The 13,406-nt window shown below is 37.0% G+C and overlaps 4 protein-coding genes across 5 annotated transcripts in view; 3 read left to right on the forward strand and 1 right to left on the reverse strand.

Moving 5' to 3' along the window:
* The first annotated feature begins 2,243 nt into the window (after window positions 1-2,243).
* On the forward strand, window positions 2,244-3,345 carry LOC135937480 (E3 ubiquitin-protein ligase RNF146-B-like). The gene is made up of 2 exons (XM_065480632.1): window positions 2,244-2,337; window positions 2,897-3,345. The coding sequence occupies exons 1-2, from the start codon at window positions 2,244-2,246 to the stop codon at window positions 3,343-3,345; spliced, it is 543 nt and encodes a 180-aa protein (XP_065336704.1).
* Window positions 3,346-5,485: 2,140 nt separating this feature from the next.
* On the reverse strand, window positions 5,486-7,454 carry LOC135936726 (E3 ubiquitin-protein ligase rnf146-like). Of its 2 annotated transcripts, none has more exons than XM_065479659.1 (4): window positions 7,287-7,454; window positions 6,854-6,980; window positions 6,574-6,795; window positions 5,486-6,210 (listed from the first exon to the last, which is right to left on the reverse strand). In XM_065479659.1, the coding sequence occupies exons 2-4, from the start codon at window positions 6,966-6,968 to the stop codon at window positions 5,963-5,965; spliced, it is 585 nt and encodes a 194-aa protein (XP_065335731.1). In that variant the 5' UTR covers window positions 6,969-6,980; window positions 7,287-7,454; the 3' UTR covers window positions 5,486-5,962. The 2 variants fall into 2 exon arrangements, with proteins under 2 accessions (XP_065335731.1, XP_065335730.1); XM_065479658.1 differs by lacking the exon at window positions 7,287-7,454 and adding an exon at window positions 7,131-7,175.
* A 243-nt stretch (window positions 7,455-7,697) lies between these two features.
* Window positions 7,698-8,537, forward strand: LOC135936727 (uncharacterized). The gene is made up of 3 exons (XM_065479660.1): window positions 7,698-7,904; window positions 8,007-8,138; window positions 8,204-8,537. The coding sequence occupies exons 1-3, from the start codon at window positions 7,890-7,892 to the stop codon at window positions 8,351-8,353; spliced, it is 297 nt and encodes a 98-aa protein (XP_065335732.1). The 5' UTR covers window positions 7,698-7,889; the 3' UTR covers window positions 8,354-8,537.
* A 1,746-nt stretch (window positions 8,538-10,283) lies between these two features.
* Window positions 10,284-13,406, forward strand: part of Apoltp (Apolipoprotein lipid transfer particle) — a 21,134-nt gene continuing 18,011 nt past the window's right edge. Inside the window, exons 1-9 of the mRNA XM_065481148.1 lie at window positions 10,284-10,562; window positions 10,624-10,668; window positions 11,594-11,760; window positions 12,019-12,134; window positions 12,185-12,326; window positions 12,409-12,561; window positions 12,732-13,043; window positions 13,187-13,308; window positions 13,379-13,406. The exon at window positions 13,379-13,406 is cut by the window's right edge and continues 107 nt beyond it. Of these exons, the coding sequence (XP_065337220.1) occupies window positions 10,511-10,562; window positions 10,624-10,668; window positions 11,594-11,760; window positions 12,019-12,134; window positions 12,185-12,326; window positions 12,409-12,561; window positions 12,732-13,043; window positions 13,187-13,308; window positions 13,379-13,406 (1,137 nt within the window). The 5' untranslated portion in view covers window positions 10,284-10,510. The remainder of the gene's footprint in view (window positions 10,563-10,623; window positions 10,669-11,593; window positions 11,761-12,018; window positions 12,135-12,184; window positions 12,327-12,408; window positions 12,562-12,731; window positions 13,044-13,186; window positions 13,309-13,378) is intronic.

Genomic DNA, 13,406 nt, shown 5'->3' on the forward strand with positions numbered 1-13,406 from the left:
AAATGAAAGAGCTGTGTAGGTTGAGCAGGTAATCCTAAAAACAGCGGGAATTGGAAATTTTATTTTATTTGTAGGGCTATCCTTACTGGCGCGGAACTACACTATTTAATCATCTTCATTGGTCGCGCGGGATTTCAAAAATTTGTTGATCGTTAAATTTGAAATAAATAATACGAGAGGAATTTTGCTTGATCACTAAAATATCTCAAAGCCGTAAGACCGGCTGACAATTATTTGTAGGTTAGTTGCTGAACGGTTAGAAGTTAATTATTTTTAAGGCACAAATATTCTACAATTTGTCCAGTTTTAACTGGGTTGGGTTAGTTAGCAAAAGTCGCGGTGTGGCTGCCAGTTTACCTCTTTTAATAATGAATTCGAAATTATTAGCCGACTGGCGGTGCTCAACTTTTGGGTCTCAAAAAGTATAAACAAACCTTATCAAAATTGCTTCTAATCTATGTAATGATGAGATATATTATTATTTTATTTCATTTTTTAGAATTTAAAAGACATTTTACACTCATTGTTTTGTAACTTTTTGTGTATTGTTTCCGTGCATTCGTGATAAGAGCTGCTGCTGCCACACGAAAAGCAGAATCAAAACACTGTTTTCGTCTGGCTCATATCGTAAGCATTATTTTTTCGGTTTAAATTTAGTTCGAAACAATCTTCTGTGGGTGAATGAAAGGTAAATAATCGGTTGTTGTTTGCAGGTATATAATGTCGCAAATTTGCTGGATGCGTGTAATTTATGTCATCAAAATTTTAGCCTTCGCACTGAATACATTTTTTTCTAAATAAACAGTTAACTTTTTCTGCTTACGGTTTCAGCTCTTTCTAAATATTAAATTTGTTGCTTTTTCTAGATTTCAGTTCATAAGTGCGAGGTGAACTTTGGTCGGCACTTTCAATATTGGAAACACGCACACTTATATTGTTGCTATTCACCATAATAATTTAATTTCGACAAAAGCCGTTCTTACTCAATTAAAAATTTGTTTTATTAGAAAAGGGCGGAAAAAGTTCGCCATTTGGGGGGGAGGTCCATAGGGAATTGTGTATTTTAACAGTTACAATTATTAGGATTATTAGGTTAAAAGAGAGCAGTTAAAGATGTGTGTTTCAACTGTATAAATTAAAGCGCGCAGTTTTCTACTTATTCCGGGCTGGTAATATTTGCACTTGATTTCTGAATAGATCGAAGCATATACATGCTATTTGATTAACGCCTTTGAAGACAAACAATAATACGGTAGTCAGCATTGCAAATTGAAGCAAAAATTCAAAATATTGATTGAATCTAATATCATTAAGAATAACACAAATATAAATGCTATATTATGTTTGTTTATGTTGTTCTAAAAATAAGATAAAATTGCTTTCAATATAATTATGCTTTCACAATAATCGCAGTGAGAGGTTTGTTAATTTTGTTTTTGTTTCTTGACTTCACGCGTTTGGAAAACATTCAAAAATACTTTAGGATAACACGGCGCGCATGAGACACACAAAGAGCAAAGCTGCCGCAACTTTTAATGGCACAATGAGATTTTGATAATAATTATCTAATTATAAGACACTTATAATACCATTAAAATTTTCAGAGCAATATTTGTTTAGCTTTTTCAAAATAATTTCTAGCATCAATTAACAAAGGGTATAGCGTTTTTAAAGCGGATGTATATTATCACCTGGTTGGTATGGTTATTTTCCATTTTAATGATTGCAATACACCCAAACTGTCGTGCGGAGACTGAGGACGCCTTCGTGTGATTGATTTTGATTTGATTCTAAATTTCAAGCCAGACAAAAACTATTTTAGAGCTTAAGGCGCGTTACACCTAATTCCAAACTATATCTATAGCTATTTGAATTGATTTGTCGTTCAAAAATCTGTCATTAAATCTCAAACTGGCTGATGTGCGTTTTTCAGAAGGAAAGTGGCCTTTTGCTGAGAGCATGACTGAACTAATATACTCGTCAATTCTTGAAGACCTCATTTACCCACCAATTTATTCCGACCCAACAATTATGCCTCCATCGCATAATACGACATATTTGGAGGTAAATTGACAAATGCTGTTTTTTAATTTTTATTTTAGTAATCGAGATTTAAAATTACGTGCACACAGGAATCTAACAATCATCTAAATCAGAATCGACGACAGCCACGTTTTGCTGACGAAGACGTAGGCGTAAGTCCCGAATCTTCATCTTGTAGGATGCAAAAATCTATTTCAAAGATGTTAATGAAGCAAAGGAGGTTTGTCTGGCGAATGACCAGAGCTATCAAAAAGACAAAACGACCCAAGCAGACCAATCAAGACGCAGATATTGGTAAGTATTTATTTTTAAATTCTTATGCAAATTTATAAACGTTTTTTAAATTCAAGAAACTGAACGGACAAAATATCTGGATGCTAAGCCATTTTAGTAAAAAAAGATTAATTTTGTTTTGGAGGCAAAGTACTGCTGATGTGGCCTGCGGGGCTTTTTTGTATTTTTCCTCGCACATTTTTCACTAATAGCTGACCATCCAGACTAAATTTTTTCCATACTGAGTAGATGAGCCAATCAGTTTTCAGATTAATCCGATTTGTTTTTTCGTTGCTTTAAAAACGTCTCTTCTTGGAAAGAATATTATTTCATCTTACACTCAGTAAAAATTGCCAGTGCTCAACAAGCACCCAGATTTTCAGTCGAATTCATGGCTGCCCATTTCATGCAAAAATAAAATTTGCGATTGGTTTTTCCGCTATTACATAAGACGATTTATTAAATGGATAAATTAAAAAGCAAATTTTTAAATTTGGTGTCAATTGCTACAAATTTTATATAGTAAAAATTGTTAAAATATAAATAAAAATTAAATATGAGCATTGATATTTGTTCGCAGATGAATGCTCCGTGTGCATTTTGCCTCTGGAGCTTCCAGTGCGTCTGCAGTGCGGCCACGTGTTTTGTTTCACCTGTGCCAGGGGCCTTCTGAAGACCACTAAGTGCTGCGCCCTGTGCAGAGCTGAGATCTCGATGGAACTCGCCACGAATTCCAAAATGTTTCTCGTTGGCGCCTTGCCAAAACCGACCGCTAAGAAGTACTCTTGGTTTTACGAAAGTCGCACGGGCTGGTGGTTGTTCGCGCCGAGAATGCAGACTGACATAGAAAACGCATTTAAAAGTGGACAAAAATCGTTGAAGACCGTTATAAACGGCCAGACGTACATTTTAGATTTCAGAAAAATGGTCCAGACTTTTGCAAGCTCCAGATGGGAAACAACTCAGAGGATTAAAAAAGACTTGAGCTCGAGCAGCCACTTAGGAGTGGCTGGTCTAGAATATTGCTAATTACTTTAATCGAGACGTCACTGAAAATCGTTCCTAAAGGGGAAAAAGCTGACGTTTTCCTGAGGTTGCGCGCAGACTGTTTAAATTTCTCACAAGTTGGGCGTTCGGCTCCAAAGTTTGCATGCCAATCAAGCGCGCGGCGAGCACTGTCTGTTGAAAATTACGATTTTTTTCTTTGGCGGGAGGCTATTTATCTCATATCTCACACACACTACACACCGTCGGATAGATCGCGACGTGTAGGGTTGAAATCAAGGGTAAAATGTTTGACAAAACTATTACATTTTTCAAATAATTTCACAAAATCTGATTGTGAAATTTAACTGTTCCTTTTTGATCAAGATTTGATTATTAGTGCACTTTGGAAAAGATGAATTATTGCTTAATTTTACAAGCAATAAAATTCAATAAGGACCAAAATTCCAGAATTTTCGGTTTGAGTCTTATGTCTTAATCTTTTTTTTATTGCAATTACATTATTTGCTCATTTATTTTTAAGGTTGTTTACAGGAGCATTTCAAATAAGTCAAATTAGCGAAAACGTTCTAAAATAAGAAGACGCTAAAAACTCAAACCGAAAATCCTGGAACTTTTATACAGAAGATGTCGCCGCGTGGGAGAAACCAGCAATTATGTTATAAAGATAAATACATATTGTTTGTTGTTGCCCACTAATTAGACACACTTAGAAGCCCCCAAATATGTGAAAAATGTTTCCCAATTTCATAAAATAAATTGAAAACAAAAACAACGCACCTACACAGAAACGACGAAATATAAAAAGCTCAATTTTCTCGTTTAATTATTAATTTGTATGTTAAGAACTGTATTTTACATTATTAAAATGATAATTAAAGAATTTACATGTGCTTTTGAATGATCTTATTGCTGAATAATCAGCGAAACCTATTTATTATCGGTCTTGCCTCTGCTGTTCTTTATAAAATGTCTTACAATAAATAATAACAGACTAAAACGCCATGGTACAAATCACCCAAGGCGCAACAACGACCTGCTGCATATCCCACGCCGTTACAGCAGCCGACAGCCAAACATCGACCTCGAGAAAAACGAGCTAGACTTTTGTGTCGTGAAGAGTGAAATGATATTATGCAACCTGCACGGAAAGGCTGTTCGGCGGTACAGCTTCATTCAATCTCGTCAATTTTTCGTCCTCACAAAAAGGGTTTGAGCCATGAGAACCTAAAAATCTCATAATTTTATAAAAAGAGAAGTGCTGCAAAATGAGTTAATTATTTTGGTTTTAAAAGACCATTTAACATATTTAATAATCACATTATCCGCGTCTATTTAACATATTTCTGAGCCATTTTAGAAACACTTTTTGACAGAAAAAACGGACTAAAATTCCTTAGTCAAAAAATTATAAAAAGATGTTAAAATTGGAACATTTTGGAGCTATTTCGCCTAATCCTAAGTTTCATCAGCAAACCTGCCCATTGAAATACCCACTAGTCGTCCGGCGCTCGGCACATGCGTGCACACAGACTGACAGAAGAATATTTTCTATGGGGTGAGCGTGGCTCATTCGCGCACCAGTTTTTATCTCATCTACAGCAATTTATGAAATTGATATTTTCGACGTTAACGAGTCGTTGCCATCCGTTACAAATAAAAAAATGCATGCAAAGCAATTATCGAGGCGGCCCTGTGGTCGCCAGCGGGTTGTTGCGTCAGTTTGGACCTTAAACAGTAAAACACCCTTTTCGCGCTAATGTACTACTTTGTTTTCTCACCCAAATAGTGAATTTAAGATGTGTATTTGACGTTAATATTCTAAGTTTACCCATTTGTGCCGAAAAAATATAAAAGTGATCTAATTGGTTTCCTCGCACAATTTTTAAAATTGCTTGTCCTGACCATAACAGCAAACTGTTGGCTTTAAAAAGAGTTGTGCTTGGAGACGAGATCGTACTATTAAGATACAGAAAACAGGGAGGGAGATGCAGTGCAACCTACTCACCGCCAGCAGGTTGCACGTTTCATGTTGGCCATCCAAGTATTCTCACAAAGGCATGCATACTAAACCTTAGAATATTCTCAAAGAAACTTTGTGCAACTCTCTATTAGGCGAGCAAGACGACAATTGGTTCCTTCAGACAAAAATGAAACTCAAATATGCGCTGTAATACCATTATTATTCTTATAGTTAAAATGTTAACACTATTTTTATAATTCATTCCAATGCAACGAAGCTGAAATTTTTGTATAATAAAACAGTCACCTCTGTATACAAGAAGATTCAATGCAAACAAGTTGGCATAACAAATTTTCTACTTAAATAAAAAATCAGTAAAAGTCGCTATTAAATGAAAACGGGTTCCAACACAAGCAAAAGCTTTTAATTAAAAATTATCCATTGCAATCACGAGAAAATTTAACTTGTAAACCACAAGAGACACCTCCAGAGAGAAGCCACTGAAATCCTAGGCAGGAGGTAGCAATGTGTGGCAAGAACCCCTTTGTCAGTAAGTTATAATAAGTATTCATCACAGGCTCAAAAAGATAGTCAGTTAAAAATCATCGTAAAAAGCTATCCGCCATTTCCCCCAATTTTAACACTGCGAAACATTCCAGTCAGACGAAGAATCGACGATTACTCCTTTCCGAGAGGAAATTCAGGTCGCATTTCTTGCTTCAAGCCAGCTAGTCCCTTGTGACTGCTGCTGGTGAGGTCACGCTTGATCTTCCGCCGCTTCGAAGGAAAGTCTTTGCGGTACTGAAACATGTTATCAAAGTCCACCACGTACAAGTGGCCGGCAATCAGGGCCTTGAACGTCTTCTCTCCGCTCTTAAACGCCTCCTCTATCTCAGTCTGAACTCGTGGCTCGTACATCCACCAACCTGAAATTCAGGGCCAGAAGGAAACAATTATTAATCGTCAAGTGACTGAAAATTGAGAGTTCAAAACTGTTAATAGATGGTGCCACTGAATAATTACGATTGCAAAGCTTTACAACTGGGATTTCATGCTTTAAAGGATTTAATTTCATGAACTAAAAACCACAATCTGTCCAGCAAATCAACGTAGCATTGTCAAAAATTATTTTTTTGATTTATTTACACTTCTACGGTCATTTTCTGAACAGACTTTTGTTTAAATCAAAATAAAACATTATTTTAAGCCTAGATATAGTCCTCAATATCAGCAGATGTGTCTTAATAAAATAGTAGTGCCATCGAATGTGTTGAATTTGGTGAAATTACCGTTGCAGCCCATGTAGAACCAGGAGTGTTCATTGCTGGGCTCTTTAATTATGCCTACGACGTATTTGTCGGGCTCGAGCAGGAAGTCTATGGGAATGGGACTGCGGCACATGGCGCAGGAGTTGCTGGTCTGTGCGAGGCCCTTGGCGCAGGTGTAGCAGAAAAGGTGGGCGCATGGCAGCCTCACAGGCAGCTCCACGACCGAGATGCACACTGAGCACTCTAAAATACACACATTTTTTTAATATTTTATTATTTTCAAGAGCTATATAAAAGTCACCTTGCTGGCTCAGGGAGGTATTCATTGAATTGTTGATTGAGGCGGCAGCCTGCTCTTCGTCCGAGGACTCATCGGATGGGGGTCTTTCTGGGCGGCGTTGGACGTTTCGCGACATTCTGGCCCCCAGCTGAGAAGGGAGAAAATAATAAATGTCCAGCAACCATGAAATAATGGAAAGTATCATGGCTGTGAGAGGTTTTAGCACGCAATGTTAAGAGTTATTATTATTGTGACTGACAAAGATAAATAAGTGCTTTGAAATCTATTTTAATCTTACCAACTGCAATCTATTAATTATCGAGGACATTCTGCAGAAAGTCCAAAAAGCGTTAAAGATAAAATTGGTATGAGACTAAACAAGTAAGTGGATGAGACTTTATATTAATGATTTGTAAAGAAAGGTGAGACTTTTACTCAGAGAGCAAAAACTTACGCCAGGCGCAGATGGGTTTTTGAGATAGGCCTTCAGACGCCTCCTCCCACTACATAGAGGTGCGAATAAGACCGTTAACAGCTTGGAAAACTGAAAGAACTTGCAGGAAAATTTTAAATAGCCTTTGTTTTGGTCTGCAATTCGCGTGACGTTTGTTATGATCGAAACGGCAGGCGATATTATCGATTGATATGAAACAGCGGCGCAGCAACAATGCCCGTACAGCTAGTAAACATTTGAGTTTCCACAGAATTCAGCTCGAAATATAATCAGTTTTAAGTTACATTATCATTAAATCACGAAAACTCAATTTAAACTAGTTTAATTGAATTGATTTCAGCCCTAACTAATTATCCCACTCCGATTACCTCTTTTCCCGCGTTTGAATTTTGCGCCACGAGACAGCCAATCAGAGCGCGCGAACAAGTAGGCGGCAAACAGCATCAGCTGCTGCAAAATTCACTCGCCGAATTCACGCCTTTCTGTTGTCTGTTTGCAACTCCTGCTGTTTGGTCTTTCAATACGACCTGCATCCGCAAATTCATCCCCGCGGATTAGACGGAATCTCTATTTTAGAAAAAACTGGATGATATTTGCTGCAAAATGAGTGACGAGGAGGTGAGCGACGGAATTTTTATGTTGCACGAACGTCCGAAATTAAAACGCAATAAATTCCATTCGAGTTTGTGCGCTAATTTGCCGTTAATTACTTTTTTTCAGAAAGATATCAAGCCCGAGAAGAAGCTGATCACCATCAAAGCCATGGCCATGAGTGACCAGTCTGTCATTGTCTTCCAGACAAAACCTACAAACACTTTCAAGAAGCTCATGGAAGCTTACGCCAAAAGACTGGTATTTACAATACATAATAAGCATGCAAATTAAAAACCTCCTAATTGATTATTTATCCTATTCAGAACCTAGACCTGGAGTCTCTTAGATTTCACTTCGATGGTGTGCGAGTGAACAAGCAGAACACACCAGACGAGATTGGAATGACGGACGGCGACGTCCTCGAAGTGAATGTGCACCAAGACGGAGGAGGACCCTCGCAATGGGCCAATTAGCTCTCGTCGGAAAAGTGCTTGCGCTTGCGAAAACGTACAAACAATCGATCTTCAAATGAGCATTTACGATGCGTGGACTACAGCTCCTTCGATGTTTTAGCTCTGTTTCTAAAGGCTTTCTACAATAAGTTTCAAAAGTTCGCAAATGACGTGAGACAACAGAGAAATTAATTATGAGTGGTCAGTGATGCTAGTTTTGTTCTTAGCTGCCTGTAAATACAAATTGATTCGGTTAATTTACCACTACTTAAAATGATCAAAATTGGAAATTGTTTTTGTTTTAACCCCTAGTTAAAAGGGCAGCTTCTTTTTATACTATGTAATAAAGTCCTGTCCACGAGGACAAAAAAATAAAAAAAGGAATTTTCATTTTAATTCTACTCGTGTGTATACGTACTTAAAAGGAAACTTAAATAATTCTTAAGTTTATTGAGAGGGTGTTGAAGACCTCATTTTATTTGAGTGGCTTATGAAGTGAGTCCATGCTTAAAAAAATTCCTAAAATGCAATGATAATTTTGCCCATTCACAGAGCTTTGAAATAAATAATCTGGTATTGAAAAATCATTGGTTCAGAGAGCAGATAATAATCAACATTCTGAAAGAGCTTCACAATGGATTAAGTCTACTAAAAATCATTCAACTTATTTTAAAAAAAGAGCCAAGGTTATTTTTCAGTCAGCTCAGAAATTAAGATTTTTTTAACTTCCACGATTTCTACGGCTCAAATCGACAATCTTAAATTAGCAAAATTAAAAATTTAGGCTTTTATTCCTGTATAGCCCTCTATTTTTTCACGCCTTATATATACTAAGAATTTTCATTCAAGAGATCAATTAGGATTTTTTCTTGATTGGGAGACCTTTTTCGTCTCGGGCGGAGCAGAACAAAAAATTTCTTCTGTGGAGAAGACTAATCAGTCGCTGCTGGTGACAAGTTTCAATAGGATCGTGTTGCAAGCTCATTCTCATCAATTTTAAGGCGCTGCATCCAATCACCTGAGCAGAAATAGTGGTAAATAGTTATTTTTAAAGTATTTTATAGGTACAAGGCATTCGTAGAGATTTAAAGATAAATTAAAATTCAGAATTTTATGGTTTAAAATATTTTAAACCAGCCGCTTTGTGATTTTTGGATTCGAAATCTCGAATACTTCTGAAAATCGTTTTTGAGAGGGTTTGATACGGCGAATTCAAGGAAAATCGTTGCTTCCCAAGGCATAAACTTTTCTCTACTGAAGGTTCAGTTAAAGCCAAAATTGACCTAAGATTTTAAATTTTTTTAGTGAGAATAAACATTTATAATAATAAAAAATGCATGATGGAAATTTGCTGAACTGATTTAAGTTTAAAAGTAATTCAAGAAATAATTTTAAGCGTGGATAGAGTCCTAAATATCATGAATTTACCAACTAGAAATCTAATTTTATTTTACAACAAAGAGTTCTCACCACAAGTTGTGATAAAATCAGTTGACGGGAGAGGAATCGAAATGTACGTACTACCAATAAAATAAGGCTGTAAAATTAAGAGAATATCAGCCAAATTGAATTTTAATTAATGTATCAAAATAATCATCGTGGTAACGGAGAAATCGCGCATAACTCAACAACCAAACGCGAAGAAAAAGCCAACAATCAATTCAATAGTTAAAACTCTTATGTGTTTGTTGAGGGAATTTGCGCAATTTTTCCGCTACCGCACTTAGTAGAATAAATGTTGTTTAAATAAATAACAACTCAATCGGTCTGCTAATTCTAGCCGACGCAATTCTAAAAATTTTCAGTAGTTGCCTTTTATTCCCAATCCACTTTAAATTTTTGTTCGGAAACAAGCTACGAGCTTTTAATAATTTTAAATTCAGTTTAAAGACAAAGAAAACTCATTTGCTAATTTCATCATTTTTTTTTCTTTCCATTTTATTCGAATCTTCCGATACACGTCATTACATAGACCATTGGATACAGAGATGCAGCAGTGACCCTTGGCATCTTATCAGTCTGGCCTCTAGTAACGCGGTCACCACCGTCCGAATCAACATCCTGCTTATCGCGCCGCACTCCGAGGACACTTTCTTTCGACGCTGGATGATTTCTTGGATTTCGTGCTATTTGTGCCACGCCACATTTTCGGGGCAATGAGCAGCAACTGAGGATATAATGCAGCCCTTTCTGCTCTTGCTGCTGCTCGCGGGGGCTGCCAACGCGGCCAGTAAGTGTGCCTGCGGGGAAAATAGTGCGGAATGCGAGATTGAGAGCCGTCTCTTTTACAGGTCCCATCCGAGTCCCTGCGACATGCGGCAATCCGGAGTGTGCAGGTAGGATTTGAATCGCATTATTTGTGTTATTGACAATTTATTAATACACAGCAACAAACTTAGAAAAGATAATAACTCTTTGGATATTTAATTTATTTTTAAATTATTAAACGTTGCCATTTATTTAATTATTATTGCATGATATGGATGGGTAAAAATATATTTTTGAGGATGATTACATCTGTTGATGGAAGTAAATTAAAAAATTTATTTTGCGCTATAACCAATAATTAAATTAAAATAAAAAAAAATCAGCCAAGGAAATTTAAAAACTAGAAATTATTCAGATTTTACAAATTTTGCTTATTAAATAAATTTCATTCTTTAGAATTATGCATTCATCCGCATTGAAATTTTTCCCACACAAATTCCTAAGTGACAATATCTGCTCTCTCGACGAGATGAAATTTGACCGACAGAGAGACTATAGAAAATTCGTGTGGCGTGTTTGTTTGACGAACACACTATGTTTAGATTTGTATCTATAGTGATATATGTAATGTCTTGAGGCATTTTTTGGAGAAATATTTCATAACGGCGTTACGTAATTTCACGCTGAGTGCGCCTTCAGGTAACTCTCTCTATAGTGGATAATGTGGGATAATCGAGAACACGCTTTCGGTTCAAGGGTGCTGACGCAAAGAATTGTTACTTCTATAATATAAAAACAAGAAATAACAATAATTTGAAAATAAAATCTTAGGAATCATAAGGTTTGGTTGATTGATGAATAAAATATCACTCATAGGATATTCTTTCATATATTAATGAATGAGATTTCTTTTATTTATTGTTTTTTATGAAATTATTTGCATCATTTCATTGTTTCTAAGTTGACGATAATATCTGCTTGTTGCCTAATGCTCTAATAATAGATTTTCATAGAAATCCTTTTACAGAGAAAGACTTGTTTTTTCTTCTTTAGTTTCAGAGAGGACGAAGTTCAAATACAATGTCGACACAGAGTACTTGTACAAGTACAATGCGAACGTGACGACGTTTTTCTTCGGCACCAACCAAAACGCTTCGACGTTGTTAATCGACACAGAAGTGTCAATCAGATTCATCACACACTGCGAAGCTTATCTAGAGGTTGGAATAAATGAAATGAAGATGATTAAATCAATTTAATTTTAAATAGAAGAATGGACAGAACAGAATTTAGGTTTTAAAATATTATGATTAAAATTCAATAAATTTTTAACGGTTAAATTTTTTTTTAATTTTTATTTCTATGATTGACGGTTAATTTGAAATTTCAAAAAAACCCTTGAAGCTTCTGCAGTTTTTTCAACTGAAGGAAAATTTCAGCAAATATTTAATACTTTTATTTGTTTAATCAATTTCTAGCTGAAAAAATCAGCGATAGTAGAAGCGGCAATCGTGGACGGGGCGCCGTTCAAAGGAGCCCGTGCGTCCGCCAATACGGCGTCCTTCGCAGAAGCGTTGCAGGAGCATCCTCTCAGGTAAAGATCCCCGTTTTACCCCCCGGATTTTAAATCATGCCCTTTCGCAGATTTTCCTTCGAGGACGGTGTCATAGAGGAAGTTTGTCCGCACCTCGAGGAGCTGTCGTGGGTGCTGAATTTCAAGCGCGGAGTTTTATCCTCGTTTCAAAACACGATGGAGCGATTTGACGTCGAGCACTACGGCACAGAGGTCAGTCCCCGCGCGCGTGACCCGAACGCTCGCCGAGTCAAAACAGTTTCGAAATTGCTACAATGAAATCACAAAATTGCAGAGCGACGTGAACGGCGACTGCGAGACCGAATATTCGTTCATTTCTCCGCGGGAAACCAGCCTCGTCCTCAGAAAAAGGAAGCACCTGAACACGTGCACCTCTCGCTTCAAGCAGCACTCGATTATACAGACGACGCCCTACCAATTTCCCTCAGTAAGAAAAAAAAACAGTTGAAAATCTAAAATATTATCTTATATAACCATATTTAATTTTTTAAGTAAATATTGTTCGGCCTGATTTATCATTAGTTATTAAAGGCTGAAGAATTTTTTAAAGTTAAATATGTACAGGGTAGTTTAAAAATTTTAATTCTTTTTTTTTAGAGATACAACTCAATTCCATTGATGTCCTCCAAGTCTGAGTGCACGGTAGTCGTGGACCACAACGTGTACAACTCGATTGAGTGCGTTGAGTCGCATCTCTTCCAGCCGTTTTCCAACCACGAGCGTGGAGCAAAGACGGAGGTCAAGTACAGCATGGAGCTGCGAGAGGAAATCAGCTCAACAGCACCGTTGGTGGACCAGGTCGATCGACGCACCACCCTCACCTTCGACCACAAACAGACGCCAAAGCCGGCATCCTCCGAGATCAGGGTGTCAAGGCAGATGCTCAAAAATCTTTGCGCTATGAGTGCGGTAGGAAAATGCTAAACAGGAACTTCTAAAATATTTTAGAATTTACTGCTTTTTTAAATATCAAATTAAAATAATTTATTTTATTATTTGTTTCCCATCCCATAGCTTTTTTACAAACTATCTGAACGCCAATTTCATTTTAGGACGGTTTGCAAGAGGAATTCACGGACTCGTTTAAAAAGCTCATCCAGACGCTGCGATTGCTCACGACGCAGGCACTGAACCAGATTTATACGAGGGCCCAGAGCGTCTGCTCGAGCGGCAGGTAAGCTGCTTCCCCAGTTTTTAATTAACCGCCAGTGTAAATTACGTAAAAAAACGTATGAAAAATGTAGGAAGCACTTGAAAAGCGCTCTGCCGCAC

Source organism: Cloeon dipterum, chromosome 2, assembly GCF_949628265.1.
Source record: "Cloeon dipterum chromosome 2, ieCloDipt1.1, whole genome shotgun sequence".
NCBI lineage: Eukaryota > Metazoa > Arthropoda > Insecta > Ephemeroptera > Baetidae > Cloeon > Cloeon dipterum.

Coding starts and splice junctions, on each gene's coding strand:
- LOC135936727 (XM_065479660.1), top strand. Junction 8,139..8,203: donor AAGCTTACGCCAAAAGACTG/GTATTTACAATA, acceptor TATCCTATTCAG/AACCTAGACCTGGAGTCTCT.
- LOC135936726 (XM_065479658.1), bottom strand. CDS start 7,160: ATGTCCTCGATAATTAATAGATTGCAGTTG. Junction 6,981..7,130: donor TAATTAATAGATTGCAGTTG/GTAAGATTAAAA, acceptor CTCCCTTCTCAG/CTGGGGGCCAGAATGTCGCG. Junction 6,796..6,853: donor TACCTCCCTGAGCCAGCAAG/GTGACTTTTATA, acceptor TGTGTATTTTAG/AGTGCTCAGTGTGCATCTCG.
- LOC135937480 (XM_065480632.1), top strand. CDS start 2,244: ATGTTAATGAAGCAAAGGAGGTTTGTCTGGCGAATGACCAGAGCTATC. Junction 2,338..2,896: donor CAATCAAGACGCAGATATTG/GTAAGTATTTAT, acceptor ATTTGTTCGCAG/ATGAATGCTCCGTGTGCATT.